An 18144-nucleotide genomic window follows, 5' to 3' on the forward strand; every position below is an offset into this window, starting at 1 on the left:
TGGGACAGAGGTGAAACATGTAGGTGCACCCTCACCTCCTTCCTGCGTGACTGGACCAACTCCAAGTAACAACACAGCACAAATGCAGAATTCTGTGGCCTGCAATTATGGGGCATTCAAGGAGGGACCCATTTAAAGGAGACCTTTATACAATCTTATCACCAACTGTGAGACATGTCACCTTTCTTGAAGTATTCCCTTTGATCAGCTGCTTTTGAACTATTCACTTGGGAGCAGGGTTGAGATGTTTATCTTTAGAGGGAATTCATTCTGCCATACTGGTCACTGTGAGGGGCAAATGTAACTCAAAAACCGGCATATTTAACTCAACCACTGGCATATTTAACACAGCCAATGGCGTATTTAACTCAACCCCTGGCATATTTACTTTAAAAAATGACCTATTTAAATCAGCTACTGGCATATTTAACTTAGCCACTGGCATATTTAACTCAGTTGCTGTCAGTTACTGGCTTATTTAACTCAGTCACTGTACTCTCCTGTAAAAACTGCACCCTCTTTAAAACAAAACAGTACAGACCAGCATGGAATTAATGGTCTGGTCTGGTGCTGGTGTAGCTGGTCAACCCAGTATTGTTATGCTGGTTGACCAGCATGCCTTTATTTCCACAGGATTCAATGAATGATGAATAAATGCATCAACAAACTTGGATTGTTCCCTTTTTAAGTTTATTAGAGCTGTAAACATTAGAAAAGTACAATATTAGAACTTTAGAATGGTGTTTAGCCGAATCCATGCAAACCTTCTTAGCATTGCAGAAATTGTGAACAAATAGAATATAAATGGATTTAATTACATATTTTAATGGATATTCCATGATTGACAACACATGGTTTGCTGCTCTGTAGCAGCCGTTTAGTAAAATGCATGTTTCATTAAAAATGTCTCTGGTGTTACCTTTATTATGTGTAACACCAATGTGGATTGGTAACACCAGTGACTCCTATGAGAGATAGAAAAGTGGAGATTTCTGTAGAATGACCCAGAAATGTTTTTGCAGTCCTGCCTGCAACTGCATTTTCTATTTACCATCTGAGTCCAGATAATGCAGCAATGACACAGATTGTATAAACAGGCTTTGTTAGTTGGAAAAACAACATACAAGACAAGATCAGTTCTTCAAATCTTCCCCATCTTTTGTGGAGTAAATAACCAGCATGAACATAACACTGATTCTAACTGGGAACCACTGCCAAAAATCAATATCACAGTATTTTCCAAGTATATTATGCCATCACTGTATCATGAGAATTAGGTGTGCATTAGTAATGTTAATAAACCCAGTGAGCACTGGCACACCATGCTACAAAACTGTCTTTAAAAACTAAAGTTTCTATGTATTTTGAATTGTTCTATCGGTCAAAATCACAGTATACCAGTGTTTATCACGCAGTATTAGGGACCCTCTGTTTTCTGCATTGTTTTGCTTTGGTGAACACCTTTATCCTGCAGTACTGCGGCTGTTCAGCGGGGGGTGGCGATGAGCTGGTACATGCGGGGCAGGTTGCCAAAGCTACTTAGTTCGGGGGTGGGGTCAACGCTGTCCGGCCCACCTGGACTACTAAAGGTGAAATGCTGCAGCAGAGACACGATGAACATAAACAGCTCCATACGAGCCAGAGATTCGCCCACACACGACCGCTTACCTGAGGGGGAGAGAGGGAGGAGCAGAGTGTCACTGCAGCAAGACTCATCCTCAGAAAGGAATCATTTAACGTATTAATAGTTTATTTGGTCCATACCATAAACACTGCAGATTAACTATTATAAACTAGACCAGAGATACCAAAAGGAATATGTTTTTTTCAGGAATAAGAAGTTATTAAATGATAAGTAATCTACTGTTATCATTCATCGTCTCATTATTAACCTTGAGAGTTGACCACTAAAGACTCCCTGAAATTATTTGAAACAGTTTATGTGACAAAAATGCAATGAAAGCAGTGATTCTAAACTTTTTAACAGCAGTTTAAAACAGCAATAAAAAAAACAGTCTAAAACAGCAGTTTTAATTGTGCTGTCCATTTTCAAGTAAAAGGAAGTGATTATATGGACCATTGCACCAAATTAGTACAAACTGGAGTCCAACAGTGAAAAACATATTTAGTATTTAGTATTCAGACCTTAGATGTTATGTTACAAAGACTATGTTCTGATAAATTTAAGCCCAAGGCATTAATAGAGATACTAATAAGCTACATATATAATAAATTCATCATTTATAAGGTATCTCCTATTTGGAGGTGTATGTAACTCCTAATTTATACTTGAGAAAATAATAAAAAAAATCAATGTTTTTGTTATGAAAGATCTTTTTTTCTTTCTTTTACATTTGCTTTAAATCTGAATTCTTTGAATTTTTAAATTAAAAAACTACAAAAACTACAAAAACAAACTCCAAAAACTCCAAAAAATACAAAAAAGGCTGTCCCTTATTTGCATGTCACTACTGGAACATAAAGAAATTCAGTCTGTAGGCGGAGCCTTATTTTAGCCACGCCTGCATTTTAGAACAGGAAGTGAGACTGCATCCCTGTCCCTCATGGCCACATGGTTTTAAAATAAATGTGTCCTAAAGTCTGAAAACCAGTGTGGAACATTAAGAATTGTCACTCCCGAAACACAGATTTTCTGCAATTAAGCTAACTTTTTGTGTTTTAATGAAAAATATGATGATTTTATGCATGTGCAGCTGTGCTTGCTAGTCATGTACTAGCTTAAAATGAGCTAAAATTGTCATTACCTAAACTGTAATTGTCACTGTTTTGGTAGTGACAAAATTGAGTGTTCAAGCATTTGTTTTAATAAAGAAACATGATTAAGGTACAAGATCACTGAGAGCAAAAGGATTTTAGTCTAAAGTCCAAGATCACTTAAAAGTCCAAACTGTGTTTTCAAGTTTGACTTTGAACCAGTTCAGTCGAATGATCCATGAAGAGCTTCTGTTGTATCTGATTAGAGATTGCTCAATTTTTAGGATTCATATTAAAGTATAAACAGTGTATTGGCTCATCATGCAGATATCTTGATGTCTTTTATTACTAAATAGCACAAATAATGCTCTAAATAATGCTGTCACATTTAGCACACCGTTCTATTGGCTCCACACACCCTGTCTATTGTTCTGTTTGAAAATGACATTCAATTACGAAAAGATACAAATATGTACGTCTCTCATGGGAAAAAAACTTCCATTACCAACCATTGCACCTTTGAGGGTACATTTAAATTGTTTATTTAAGCAATAGAACACGAGAGGGAGTGTGTTATTGGGAAATAACATCACGGCTGTGATTTGGTCGCCGTAGATCATCACAGCCGTGATGTTATAGGCGATAACACACTCCTCGAGTGTTCTATTGCTTTTATACAACAGTTAAATAAATAAAGTAATAAATAATAAACTGGGTCGTGAATGCGGCGTTTAATATGTTTTAATGTTCGCAGTTCCTTCTGCCAAATTATAGTTCCTTAACAAGCAGCTTGTTGCTCCATCCGAGTAACGAGCTCTGCCCACTCGCTGCACAGCCGGCGGTTCGTTCTCCAGTTCCACTAAATTCCCAAACTGTCATCACCACTGAACAGCTAAATAATCTGGAATCAGCCAGAAATGAACCCAATACCATTCGCCAAACAAAACGGGCTGTAAGATGCTTGAAAAAATGGACAAAACTGAGCTAAACTTGATATTGCGGCAGTTTTATGTCTCAGTTCGATTTGGTCAGACTCTGAAGATCAGACTACATGTTTGGCGAATGGTATTGGGTTCATTTCTGGCTGATTCCAGATTGTTTAGCTGCTCAGTGGTGATGACAGTTTGGGAATTTAGTGTAGTCTCATCTTCAGAGTCTGATCAAATTGGCTGTCGGTCAAATGTGATCTTAAAAGTATACATTTTCTGTTTGTGGCAAAGTAAGAAGTAAAAACGTTCAAATGGCTTGAGCGTCTCCTACAGCTGTCAAAGTCGTTGCTTAGCAACAGTGTCTCAGCGGAGTGATACAGTGTTTGTGAAAAAAACGTGATGATATGGCGAAAAAACAGCACTGTTAGAACGCTTCTCAACCAATCAGCTTGATGAATGAAAAATGTATCTGCACAGTACCTTTATTCTGACAGTGTACCAGCATTTTAGGCACATGAACATCTCTAAAAGATCCCTCAGTTTCTGGTTCGACAATAGCAGCATTTACCTGCGGAGAAAGGTATGAAGGCAGGGTTGTTTCTGAAGTTGCCGTTTGCATCCAGGAAGTTGTTTGGGTCAAAAGTCCAGGGGTTGTCCCACATTCCCTCATCCTTCAGGACAGAGTGCAGTAGGGGAATTATCACTGTACCCTGGAGGAATGAGATAAAAGGTCAGCAAGTGTTTATAAAGTAGTGACAGGTGTCTGCTGACCTGTGTGCAAGCATGCACTCTTAAAAAAGATGGTTCCTCAAGGGTTCTTTAGTAAAGACAGTGGTTTTATATAGAAACATGAACATTCAAAGAACAATTTTCATGATTAAATGGAGACTGATGGAGAATATGTTGTGTATGATTCTATAAAGAACCTTTTTCATAAAGGTTCTACATAGCACCAAAAAGAAGAATTCAACACATTCTCCATTGTCTTTACTGAAGAACCCTTAAAGAACCATCTTTTTTAAGAGTGTTGGTATCAGTGGGGAACTCTCAGGGCTTTCTAGGCCTTTCGAGAAAGCCTAATGATTTTTGGGAACTTAAAAATTAAGATCTGTAATTGTTATTTTATTTTTTATTTAATAGATTGATGCTTGCATTGAAACTCTTGTTCCACTGTAAAGTTTAGGATGGAAACAAAAGGGTTAAATTCTTGAAATGCTGAATGGAAAATTGGCCAGTTTAGATACAGCTAAGCGAGCTCTCCTGTTGGTTAGGGCTTCAGGAGCTGAAGAGAAGTCCTAATGTGTTAGATTACCTATCAGCAAATCAGGCATAACATACACTACGCTCATTGTCCATTTTATCAGCTCCACTTACTCTATAGCTGCACTTTGTAGTTCTACAATTACAGACTGTAGTCCATCTGTTTCTCTGCATACTTTGTTAGCCCCCTTTTACCCTGTTCTTCAGTGGTCAGGACCCCCATGGACCCTCACAGAGCAGGTACTATTTGGGTGGTGGATCATTCTCAGCACTGCAGTAACACTGACGTGGTGGTGTGTTAGTGTGTGTTGCACTGGTACAAGTGGATCAGACACAGCAGTGCTGCTGGAGTTTTTAAACACCTCAGTGTCACTGCTGGACTGAGAATAGTCCACCAACCAAAAATATCCAGCCAACAGCGTCTTGTGGGCAGCGTCCTGTGACCACTGATGAAGGACTAGAGGATGACCAACACAAACTGTGCAGCAGCAGATGAGCTATAGTCCCTGACTTTACATCTACAAGGTGGGCTGACAAGGGAGGAGTGTCTAATAGAGTGGACAGTGAGTGGGCATAGTGTTTTCTGCATGTTTTGACCGAGTTTTGACATTTATGGCCTAAAGTGAAGGCCTAGCTCTAATAGTCACCGTGTGCCACTGGTAGGCAAGAACTAATAAAGCTGTTTTTGGCTGCTGTGAAGGTATCAGTGCTCTTACTTTAGGAATGGCGTAGCCTCTAAACGAGATGTTGTGTGTGGCGTAGTGTGGAAGGCTGAAAGGGACAAGATCCAGATATCGCTGCACCTCGTGGATTACTGCATCCGTGAAGGGGAGGGCCTTTCTGTCTTGCATTAAAGAGTTCCTCTCAGTTCCGATCACAGTGTCGATCTCCTTCTGCATTTGCTCTGATAGAACAGAATGAGAAGATATTAGCTTGTAGTCCAAAAACAAGGTATCTATGGCCTTGTTCACTCCTGGCGTTTACATGCGTCCTGGTGATCTGATTATAAGTGGACAGCACTGAGTACAGGTGTGAACATGGCCTGATACGTTTTGGAGACGTGTTGTGATCTCAGACCACCTTTAAAGCTACACCGATCAGGCATAACATTATGACCACCTCCTTGTTTCTATGCTCATTGTATATTTTATCAGCCCCACTTACTCTATAGCTGCACTTTGTAGTTCTACAGTTACAGACTGTAGTCCATCTGTTTCTCTGCATACTTTGTTAGCCCCATTTTACCCTGTTCTTCAGTGGTCAGGACCCCCATGGACCCTCACAGAGCAGGTACTATTTGGGTGGTGTATCATTCTCAGCACTGCAGTAACACTGATGTGGATGTGGTGTGTTAGTGTGTGTTGTGCTGGTACGAGTGGATCAGACACAGCAGTGCTGCTGGGGTTATAATATTATGCCTGATCGGTGTATATGACCATGCATATAACCACATAATGAATAGCGAAACATCCCGATGGATCCCTGGCAGCAACAAAGAATTGTCTAATCAACTGTGCCATCGCAACAAATATGTTCTTCATAGTTCTAATAACACACATCTGATAAAAAAGGCAGTAAGAGGCTGATCAATGGAGATGCATTTGAGCTATGGAAATGCCGAATGTATACCTCACTGTCCTCTTGTGATCAAGTCATTCAGGACAGATATTAAGCTTCATTTCACAAAATAATACAGGGAATTTTCTACTCTTCCATGAGTCTAAGACACGCTGTTATTCTAATTTTAAATTGTACATCGTCTACACTGGTATAAAGTCAGACTTTTTAAGATCAAAACCGATACAGACCCCACATGTGATCGATGCAGGCAGGCCGCAGCCTCCCTGCTGCACGTTTTGAACATGTCCAAAGCTCTACTGTCCAAAGCAAAGCATCTTTGAGAACATTTTCTAGGATATTTGGGAAAGTAGTACAGCTGTAGTCACTTTTCATGTGCCACCCCCCAGGACCCCCCCTGGGCAGACACCCCTCCTAGTAGGGAGGAAATCAACTTTTTGGCCTTGTGCTCTCTCCTTGACAGGACACTGATATTGTTTAAATGAAAAGACTTTATTCTACCGAAAAGGATCAGGGAAGTCATTTACCATCTCAAATTGGAGAAGATTAGATAAACTGTCAGAGGGTCTACTCGGACGTTTCACACCATTTGGCAGCCTCTCTTAGCCTTTGTCGAGGACATGGAAGCTGACATTGCAAGGTAACCAATTTTTTTCTGTTTTTTCATTTTACTTGTATTATAAAGTTTTCTTTTTGGGAAATCGGTCTATGTATAACCTTCATATGTGTATGTCTGGTACTTGAGGGGTGGGAGATTTGGTAAAGTTTTTGTTTGGACCTGTAATGTAATAAAAAAAAAATACAATACAAGCACTCTAGTCAAATAAACGGCAGTAAATGGTGCGAAAAACTTACTAGACCAAGTTTCAGTTGTTGTAAAAAGCAGGCATTTATGGCAGATTCTGTGGAGCTTTTAAATTGAGTTACAACTCATTAGTTCATAGTAATTAGATCTCATAGTGAGTAATTCAGCTACAAATCCCTATTCAAGCAGTATAGCTAGTATTTTACTCTGCTATGGGAAAAGCTCTCAACACTACCCACGTGATAGAATGGGGCTTGATACTGCACCTGTACACCTAGGAGCCCTTGGGCAACACTCCTAATGCTACATTTGCCTACCTTTGTAACTTGATTTAAATGTAAGATGCTCAGAATAACAACATCTACCAAATGCTTAGATTTAAATGTGTCATTACCAGATGCAGATGAGTTCCTTCTGCTTTGGAGGCCTGCAGAGCCTCCAGATCTTTACCCTATCTAGTATCTTTAGGATGAGGCAGAAAGAACTGTTCGCAGCAAGTCTGAGCAGCCGGCCAGTGCTGCAAGTTTGTTCATTTTTGCATGGTACAACATTTCTATGTAATCCAACCACATAGCCCTGGTGGTGGAGGTGTAGCCAGATGTGTATACATAAAGACTGGCACTCAGTGCTTCAGATGCAAACAGATGTGTCTGATTTGATTGTCTCCTGGTTATTTTACAGATTTTCTGTGTTGGAGAAAACAAACATTTTGTGTGAGTGTCGTACCCTGTATATGTGTGTACTTGATTAGCAGCATCAGAGCATATCTGATAGTAGTGCTGGTGGTCTCAGTCCCAGCCAGGAACAGGTTGAGGACAGTTGACACCATGTTATCATAGTGGAACTCTGTCTCTGGACTGTCCTTTTCCTGTTATGGAAAAAACACAAGGACAAAGTTATTTGTTGCAGATTCTGATGGGATTCAATTTGCATAGGGTCTAGAGGTAGTTTCCTATTTTACAGATGCTCCTCTGTGATATTGTTTTCGTCTGGATTCCATGTCTGTGTTTTTTTCTGAAAAAATTACAGGTGGTATTACCTTCTGTTGTTAACTGAACGGTTCTTTGATCTTTTTAGTTCCATCTGGATAAAAATGTTTTTGACCACTGCTACTCCTTGTATTTAGTCTCGTGCACATCTATATTAAACACTTCCAGAGTCTCATAAAAGTGCTGGTTTCAAAGACAAAATGTGGCAATTTTATTGCTGCTTTTTTATAAAACGGATAGTTCTGGTCCTAAAATCTGATTGGCTGAGCCGCGTTCGAAGTCGTTGTAAAATCCACGATATTCCACGTCTATGACCGCCTCACAGCTACTGAACTCTGTATCACTGCACCACGGCACGAAAAACCCTTCCGCTGTTTTTGGATTAATCTTTGACTCTCATGCTGATTGCAGAGAGCACCGAGTGTACTTATGAAGTAAGAACCTGTTTTTTGTTTAAACTGAGAGGTTGAAAACTTATTTTCTTTACTAAAACTAGGCTGGTCAGCTAGCTAACAGGCTAAAAGATAGCAAACATGCTAAACAACTCCAACATTAATATCACAGGCTTGAATTAAAGTACTCACGATATGATTCACTGAAAAACGGCAGTATGAAAGTCTAAAGAATGTCACCTGAATGTCTTACACGCTTTAAATGTCCGTAATTCAGTTAGAAGTCGCGTCAAACCCAACGGTCCGATTATTCGATTCGATTATTATTAATAATAACTTAAATAATTATCTAAAACATTGTGTATTTTATATATTTTATGTTGGCCGTCGTTTTCTAAAAGCAATAAGCCACTCGAGGCCTTGTGTTACAGTGATTTTATCACAGGGAAGGAGGTTTTACTCTGCTTTGCATCGTGCCAAGGAACACTTCCCCATGATAAAATCACAGTAACCCACGGCCTCTCGTGTCATATTGCTTTATTATTACGGGTAGTAACTTTGCATCTCCAAACCAATAATGAATTCCTTTATTTTTAAACTATTGACTGTTGTCCCGTGCCTTCGACAGGGTTTTAAGAAGCACTGCTAACTTAGTCTGGTCCAACTCTTCGAACAAACATTAAAAACCGTTTCCAAAAATCTCTGAAATACACAGAGACAAGACGCTGCTCAAAGGTTTACACATACTACTCCACATGCCGTTGAGGTGCTGCGTTCAGGGAAGCAACAGACACAATAAGTAAAAGTGTAGCAAGGCCTTGCTAAAGCCCACCTGGTTCAGCCTGATGAGGAAGCAGTCAATAAAGTCTCGTGGGTTATCTGGGTCCATACTTTCCTTGTGTGTTCTTATTTTTTCCACAATGAAGGCCTTAAGTTCGTCCACTTCTCTTAAGAGGGTCTGGTGACGCCCAGGCAGGTGTTCCATGAGCCAGGGGAACACATTGTATGCCTTTGAGAGGAGCAGAACCAGGTGAGCTTCTCTAGTACATGATGATAGAAGTGAATATTTTGGAACCACTTTCTTCTGCACTGTCCTCTTTTCCTTCTCACCTGTCCCCATGGGCTGCTGCCAAAGCGCAGTATTGCAGTGATGATCTGGAAAAGGCGGAGTAAGTTGCTGTCTTCATAGCTGAAGCGCTGGCCAAACACCAACGCACAGATCACGTTGGACACAGCTCGACTCAGGTAGAACGTGGGGTCAAATGGAGCAGCTACAGGAAGGGAACAAAGTAAAGACCATTAGCCTGATAACAAAACAGTTACTAAAGAGGACGGGCAAGTAAACCATAAAATATCTAAAAATTCTTAACCCTCTGGGGTCCCATATGTCAAATTTGATGTTTCTGTATCTGTTTGTGTGGCTTTGTGATACAATAGCACAGAAATCCAGTTCAAACACTTCCTGAATCTGTAGAGTCGCCCTTTCCATTCCATCTTATCTCGAGATCATACTAAACCCACATCCGGAGTTATGAGCCTGTGAAGAGAGGCTGAGATACACATCATCTGCCTCTCACTGTGTGGAACTGGTGGATTTGTGCATCTATGTTCTGTGTGAAACTGACCAATGGACACTCAGGAAATCACTAAGAACTGACCATCATGCCGGAAACCCTTCATTCTTCATTCAGTCCACATCGGAGACTCATGTGAAATGGCGTCCAGAGAGTTTACAGCTGCTGAAGTTGCTGCGGCGGTTTTGGAAAGTAGTGATGAAGATAACGCAGCATTTTGATATGAAACATATGAGGATCATGTTATATGAAGAGCCTTTAAAGGAGAATTTAAGTTCATTAACTTTAATGTCAAATAATAAGCAAACTGTGTCTGATGTTCTATTAACTAATCTATCAAATGTTCATTAAACTTAAAATAAATGAACTGCAAAATTAATCCTTGTTGCTTACTTTTTAAAACTAAAACAACAAATCTTTCCCCACAGTTTCATAAACATTTCTGGACACAGAAATTCAAGCAACTTCAAGGTCTCCTGAGTGAGCCAGGGGTGTCCATATGGGGCCATTTTGGACCATGTAAAAATACCAGAGGGCCGATTGGTAACAACAGACTTCACTGCAATTGCAGAGGGTTTACATTTGGTTTCTCTGAGGCTGTTTTGCAGGTGTCTGCTCTCCTCCTGAATCCAGTACTCGATCCTCCTGCGCCCCATTCCGAAATCTCTCAGCGTAGTGAGCGTGAAACGCCTTAGCTGACGCCAACGATCTCCATTACTGATGACTAGACCTGATGGGAGGGAAACAAAGGGGGAGTAAATGAATGACTGCTTGCATTCTTCACATAATCACAGTGTCCTTTCCATCTAGCAGCCGCCACTTGGCAGTATCTGTGTGTTTGCAAGTACAATTTCAAGATAATCAATTAAGGCATTCTTAAGGCCAGTGGTTCGCAGTACTGGTCCCCCATATGGAAAAAGAATATATTCCAAATGTACTTATCAAATATATTTTTTGCAATGTATGAACGTTTTATTTGTTAAATATACTTTTAAATGCTTTTATTTGTATTTGTTATCATATTTTTTCAATTGTTAATAGTTTTAATAAAGGTTACAGATGTAACTAAACATACTGACGTCTGTCATCTGCTTGTTCTTTACATTAACCATGTACGTCTGCAGTGAGTATCAATACCTACAACACTCGCTTCTGTCATGTTAAAGGATCAATTGATCATATTTAAAATGAAGATACTTGAATACAAATTCATTTCTAAAGGTATCAGACAGTGAAGTGCATCAGACAGGATTTTGAATATTTTTATACATTTTCAAATGGACTTGATAAATACATTTATATACATATATTTTAATATGGTACATTTCTAGTTGTAATACTTCCTCATACAGTTTAAAATAAATGTATTTCAAAATACATTTAGTTAATATGGCAGTATATCCTGCAATACATCTTAGTGTTTGGAATGTATTTCAGCATGGATTGCAATGTATTTGAAATGCATTTCAAACATAGAAAACATATATGTCCATGTATTTGTTTCCATATGGGCCTGGAGTAGCCCTGCCCTGTTTTATCCTGCTCCGACAGACCTGATTCGACTAATCAGCTAATTAACAAGGTCTTCTTTGTTGATGCGGCGCATCAGAGCTGCAAAGATGCCGTGAAGGTGGCCCTGATTGGTCAGACGCTCAGCACTGACTGGAAAGAAGCTCTCCCTGATTGATCAAAAGCTCAGCCCTGATGGTTCAAGAGGTTGTCCCAGATTGGTCGGATGCTCAGCACTGTTGCTCAGTTGCTAAGTCCTGATTGGACAGACTCTCAGCCTTGAATAGTCAGAAGCTCGACCCTGATTGGTCAGAAGATTGTCCATGAATGGTTAGAATGGTTAAGTTGTCTATGACTGGTCAGAAGCTTGGTCCTTATTTGTCAGAAACTTGGCCCTAATTGATCAGATGCTCAGCACTGATTGGGCAGAAGCTCGGCCCTGACTGGTCATAGGCTCAGCCCTGACTGGCCACAAGCTTAACCCTGATTGGTCTAGCAGCACAGCCCTGATTGGTTCAGAAGTGCAGCCTTGATTGGGAACCGCTGCTTCAGGCGATTTCAATTGTGCTATATAACTATAAAATGACAAATACTGGAGATGCACTTATATAGAATATTTGTTCTGATAACATTCACCGATAATTAACACCTTGATGTTGTTACAAGTCAGTGACTTAGACATGAGTTGTCGTGTGTCTTCTTAACTTGTGACCTGACTCAGATTCAAAACATATATAATATCTTAGTAGGCTTTACTTTTGTGCAGTGCAGTGTATGCATCTATTAACTACAATGCTTGACTTGCAGCGACTTGAGACTCGACTCAGACTCATACAAAGCAAATTGTGAATGTCTCTGTTCTTAATTAACACCTAGCCAATACTAATGCTAATAACCAATACATTTATTAAAAGTCTTTTGTGTGTTTTGTCCTCAGTGTACCGTGATAATTTGATGCAAGCAGTTATTCTGTTATCTGTTCTGCTCTAATTTCGCTCATTGTGGCAGGATGGTCTGTGTTAATAGTGTCCCCCTTTGCTGCAGTAACAGCCTCTACTCTTCTGGGAAGGTTATACACTAGATGTTGGAACATTGCTGTGAGGATTTGATTGGGCATTAGTGAGGTCAGGTACTGGTGTTGGATGGTCAGTTCTGTATCACTCCAACTCATCCCAAAGGTACTGGATGGAGCTCCATCACTCCAGAGAACACAGTTCCACTGCTCCATAGCCCAATGCTGGGGGGCTTTATACCCCTCTAGCCCAGGCTGGGGCATTGGGCATGATGACCTTAGGCTCATGTTCTACTGGAAAATGCTCTTCTATGGAAATAACCATAACAGTGATAATAATGGTAGCATGAAAAGTTAGTCTTACCATAGCCTTTCACAACTCGGTGCATAAAGGGGATTGAGGCTCTGCCTGCAAAGTCATCTGCCTGGTCTACCAAGGCCTCCTTTACTGCATCATAGCCCACCAGAACCACCACTCTCTGGGGCCCAAGGTACACCGTCATCACTGGACCATAGGTCTTACTCCACTGTTACAGAAGACGCACAGGTTAGATCTTTGCAGCACATTCTCAGAATGCATTGTAGTGCACTGTATGGGGTCTGTGGGTGTCTTTCAGATATTAACAGGTGAATCTATAGAAATCTAGAAGTGTGTTGTGTTGTTTGTTAATTGTTATTGCAATACTGGCTTTTGTGGCCTGTTTTACAAAATACTTTCCACTACAACATGGTTTCTGGCTGGTTTCCAGTCTCAGTAAACAAACACAGATACTGCAAACTTATATTACTTATATTAACAACTTTCTCTGTTGACCCAGGCTTAGAGACCCAGGCTGTGATTAATCATTGTGTGTGTGTATTGTAACATGACATTTAAGATGAACATCCAATCATGTGAAACATGAAGAGGAGTCAAGCAGCTTATTTAGATCGTAAGCTCGGCCCTGATTGGCCAGAACTTTCACTCTAATTGGCCAGAAGCTAGGCCCAGATTGGTTAGAAGCTTAGTCCTGACTGGTCAGATGTCAGGCCCTGATTGGTCAGAAGCTCAGCACTGAATGGTCAGATGCTTGGCACTGATTAGTCAGAAGGTTGTCCCAGTTTGTCAGATGCTCAGCATTGGTTGCTTAGATGCTAAGTAGTGATTGGACAGACACTCAGCCTTGAATAGTCAGAAGCTCAGCCCTGATTGGTCAGAAGCTTGACCATGATTCTACAGATGCTCAGCCCTGACTGATCAGATGATCTGCCCTGTTTGGTTATAAGCTCAGTCCTGGCTGACCAGAAGCTTGTTCATGTCAGAAGGTTGTCTATGATTGGTCAGACGGTTGTTGGTCAGAAGGTTGTCCATGATTGGTCAGAAGGTTGTCCATGATCGGTCAGAAGCTCAGCCCTTGGCTTGGCCATGATTCCACAGATGCCCAGCCCTGATTGAGCAGATGTTCGGCCCTGAATGGTTCATAAGCACAGCCCTGATTGGTCAGAAGCATGGCCCTGATTGGTTCAAGAGCTTTTTATGATCTGAAATCCAGGATGATGTATCACATTAACAAGTGACACACCATCATGAGACAGAAAATCCAGGGTTAGATTAAGCTAAGATTAAAGTTAGCCGGTTAAGGAGGAAATCCCACTTCATGAGAAGAACCCCTCTGATATCATACTGATATAACAGAATGGAAAAGAGCCCTTTAACCATTCACAGTGTTTATTACTGCTTTGAGCACCTTTCAGATGGTTGTTGGTGAAAATAATGTAGACCAGTCTTTCACCACATCGTGTTATTGATTCATCAGTGCACTTTTTATTTATTGCAAGAAATGTTGCACTTCCAATGCGAAGCAATGTGAACATACTAGTGCTGTGTTCAAACTGTGCAGCCATAACACACACTTATATAATAGCAGTACCTCTGGAATCAGTTCCATTTCAGTACACTTATACCTTGGAAATGTAGTTCATAGAGCTCGAGCTCATCTCTTACCTTGAGGAAGCTTTTAAAGGGTGCACGCTTGTTCAGCATAACAAGATTGCCAAGCAGAGGCAGAGCTAGTGGTCCCGGGGATAGAAGAAGTCTGCGCATTTTACTTTTCCATCTGATTACCACAAGCAGAACCACCACCAAGCCTGCCAAGAACAACGTGTTGAAGATATCCATAATTATTCTCTAGACAGATTATTTACTGCACAAACTTCATGTTCACTTTGTCATATTTTTTCTGCTTCTATCTTTTCTGACAGCCTCTAGTTTACAAGATTAGATTTGCAGCTGCGAGGCTGTTAAGTAGGAGGAGCATTGTTGAGGCATGTGACTTATTTCCAGCAGACAGCAAGCACAGAGTGCACCCCCACCTGTCCTGGGCCAAAACAAACAAGAACTGTGTAGCTCTGGAATCTGTAGTTCTGACATGCACCCAGCAATCTTAACGCCTACAGGCTTGGGACTTGATGGAACTGGATATTGGCAGGTTTTCTGTACTAGATTTGTGTTGGGTGGACATCAGAATCCACTGCTCACTGTACGTTCAAAAGTATCCAGACAGCCCTTCTATTGAGCGAATTCAGCTAAGGTCATAGGCGTTCAGAGAGCTTGTATAATCTCCACAGAAAAGCACTGACCAATAGAATATGATGCTATGGAGCAGCCATACATGCCTAAGGTCACCACTGGGCTGTGGAGCAGTGGAACTGTGTTCTCTGGAGTGATGGAGCTCCATCCAATACCTTTGGGATGAGTTGGAGTGATCCAGAACTGGCCATCCAACATCAGTACCTGACCTTACTAATGCTCACTCAAATACACACAGCAATGTTCCAACATCTCGTGTATAACCTTCCCAGAAGAGTAGAGGCTGTTACTGCAGCAAAGGTGGAGCCCTCGGGGGCCTTATAGGCCTCGAGAAAAGGCTTAATAATTTCTGTGTAATAAAATACATGTCTGTTCATTTTTATTTAATAGTCTAATCGTGCTTGTTGTATTCAAACCATGTACGTGTTGTAATAATGCAACACTTCAGTCTTAAGTTTTGGTTGGAAACAAAAGAGTTAAAATCTTGAAATGCCTAATAAAAAATTATCCAGTCAGGATTGTTTTCTCTGTGGTATCTAGGTAGATTCAGCCAAGCAAGCTCTCCCATTGGTTAGGACTTCAGGAGCTGGACTGAAGGCCTTACACATTAGATTAACTACCAGTATAATTAGGAAGAGACAGAGGAACCAACTAAATGTGCTTTGCTCAAGAATAAGTAGATCCAAAAAACATCACTCTAGTCTCTCTGTACTAATGATGGTGAACTATTTTGACATTCAGGGCCTTCTAGATCTTGAGACAAGACCAAATGATTTCTGGGCACTAAAATACCCACATCTGCACTTTTTACTTTAATATAGTAATAATAATAATAAGTATTTCAGTAACTCTCTTATTTCATTGTTTGGTTCGAACCTAAAGGGCTAAAATCTCAAAACACCGAACAAAAAATGATCAGATCAAGATTTCTCTATGTTATCTATGGCTTCAGGAGCTGGACTGAAGGCCTTACACATTAGATTAACTACCAACGTAATTAGAAATTATATGTAATTAGGAACAATTAGAAATTTGATGAGAAAAATTCTAGTTCTAGATATGTCTCAGTTGTTAGGAATGTAAAACAGCGGCAGCAGCTCTATGGCAGAACTCTTTACTGAAAGACTCACTGTAAAACATACAACAAGCTCAGATATAAGATAATGTCTGTTACAAGCTTTAGATAAAACATATGGAATGTCCTTTACAAAATATTAAATGTTAAACATGTTAACTGCCGTTATCTTAACACTGACATACTACTAAAATCACATAGGGATCCTAGTGGAAATTAGTGCTATCATCGAGGGTTTTTAGTCAGTGTTGGCCGCTGACAAGTTCTCTATTAATACTCTTGATTTCAGGAGAAAAAAAAGATGTCTCCAAACTTTTAGACTGTCACACATCCCTCCAACCATGACTCTCAGGACTCCCAGAGTTCCCAGATTCCCAGAACCCTCTGGATGAACACTTGACGTCGAGATCACCTGGTTCCACGTATCAGAGATCAGCTTCCCCTTACTGTTGATGTTCTTCACCTGTTGTGTTTATCATGTGAATCCAGTTAGTTTATAAGCTCCGGCTTTAGGTCAGGTTAGTTGCGAGGTCCTGCTTCTTTCATAGAGCTTCTGAGCATTTTTGTCTGTGTTCTGATCTACTTTTGTGTATCTGACCCATTGTTTGTATTCTCGACTCTCCCTTTTGCCTGTGTCCCTTTTTGGACTTTGGTTGTCTGGATTTATCTTTGTTATGTTTGTATATTGTTGGCTCGTTTTGGTTTTGACCTTCGCCTGTTTTTCGACCTCGATTGTGAATTTTGGACAGTAAAGCCTCTTTTTTCCACATGTCTGACTAAGTCTGATACGTTACATGGACATTTTGTTAGGAGCATATACACTTCTATGGTGATGCCATTCAATGTCACAATAGTCTCAGTTTAAGAGAAAGGCTTGTTTAAGCTATTTTTCAGTGAACTGTGAGCTTCCATTCAGTGACTTTCTGCACGTGTAAACCTGTTTCTGCATGTCAGTATGGCTTAATCATTAGTTTGTTTGTGTGTAATAAAGAGAGAGAGAGAGAGAGAGAGAATTAAACCAGCAGGGTTTGCTTGTGTGCAGCGGTGACAGTTGCAGTAATCTTCTCAGATTACCAGAGCACAACATCTGGATTTAATGGTCTGGGCTGTGAAGCATTCAGACAATGTCACGCAGAGATTCTGGCCTGAAGACAGCACGCATATTTACCCTGTTTATCCTCTTACACAACAGCACAGATATATAACACCATGCCAGCCACGTATATATATATATACACATATGTTAAAGAAAAACCTCTGATAAGCAGAGAAAACAAGCTTCGTTACGAGTAAAGGTCATAAGCCTTGCATTAGACTTTGGGTCATTTTATAGAAATAATAATTATATTCCGCCTTATACTAAATAGCAAAGAAGCATTTGTTTAATAAAATTAGCTATAATAAATAATAAATAAATAACTAGAAATATAAATAATTAAACATTAAATTATAAAGACAACAGAATAAAATAAACATTGAATTAGAATAAAAAACAAGAACATTAAAATGAACAAAATTAGATTTGAAATAAAAACAGGGTCATTTTCTATTAGGCTGGCAGAATGACCACTAGGCGGACGTGTGATTTCAAAATTGGGCGTGTAAAGCCCCAGCACTGTTTACAGAGAAGCAGCTCCATATTGCGATGCTCCCACCTTCATACTTCGCTGTCAGTGTGATGTTCTCATACACACAACACTTCTTTCTCCACACATGAACAGCTGAAGTATTACCAGA

General features: G+C 40.1%; 1 protein-coding gene across 2 annotated transcripts; it reads right to left on the reverse strand.

Moving 5' to 3' along the window:
* Window positions 1-668: 668 nt before the first annotated feature.
* LOC118796680 (cytochrome P450 2G1-like) lies at window positions 669-15292 on the reverse strand. Of its 2 annotated transcripts, none has more exons than XM_036555700.1 (9): window positions 14748-15292; window positions 13128-13290; window positions 10823-10972; window positions 9779-9939; window positions 9564-9677; window positions 8014-8155; window positions 5621-5808; window positions 4213-4354; window positions 669-1668 (listed from the first exon to the last, which is right to left on the reverse strand). In XM_036555700.1, exons 1-9 carry the CDS (start codon window positions 14919-14921, stop codon window positions 1487-1489), a joined length of 1416 nt encoding a protein of 471 aa, XP_036411593.1. In that variant the 5' UTR covers window positions 14922-15292; the 3' UTR covers window positions 669-1486. The 2 variants fall into 2 exon arrangements, with proteins under 2 accessions (XP_036411593.1, XP_036411592.1); XM_036555699.1 differs by having other exon boundaries at window positions 9501-9677; window positions 14748-14921.
* Between the last annotated feature and the right edge of the window lie 2852 nt (window positions 15293-18144).

This window comes from Colossoma macropomum, unplaced genomic scaffold (genome assembly GCF_904425465.1).
Source record: "Colossoma macropomum unplaced genomic scaffold, Colossoma_macropomum, whole genome shotgun sequence".
Lineage (NCBI taxonomy): Eukaryota > Metazoa > Chordata > Actinopteri > Characiformes > Serrasalmidae > Colossoma > Colossoma macropomum.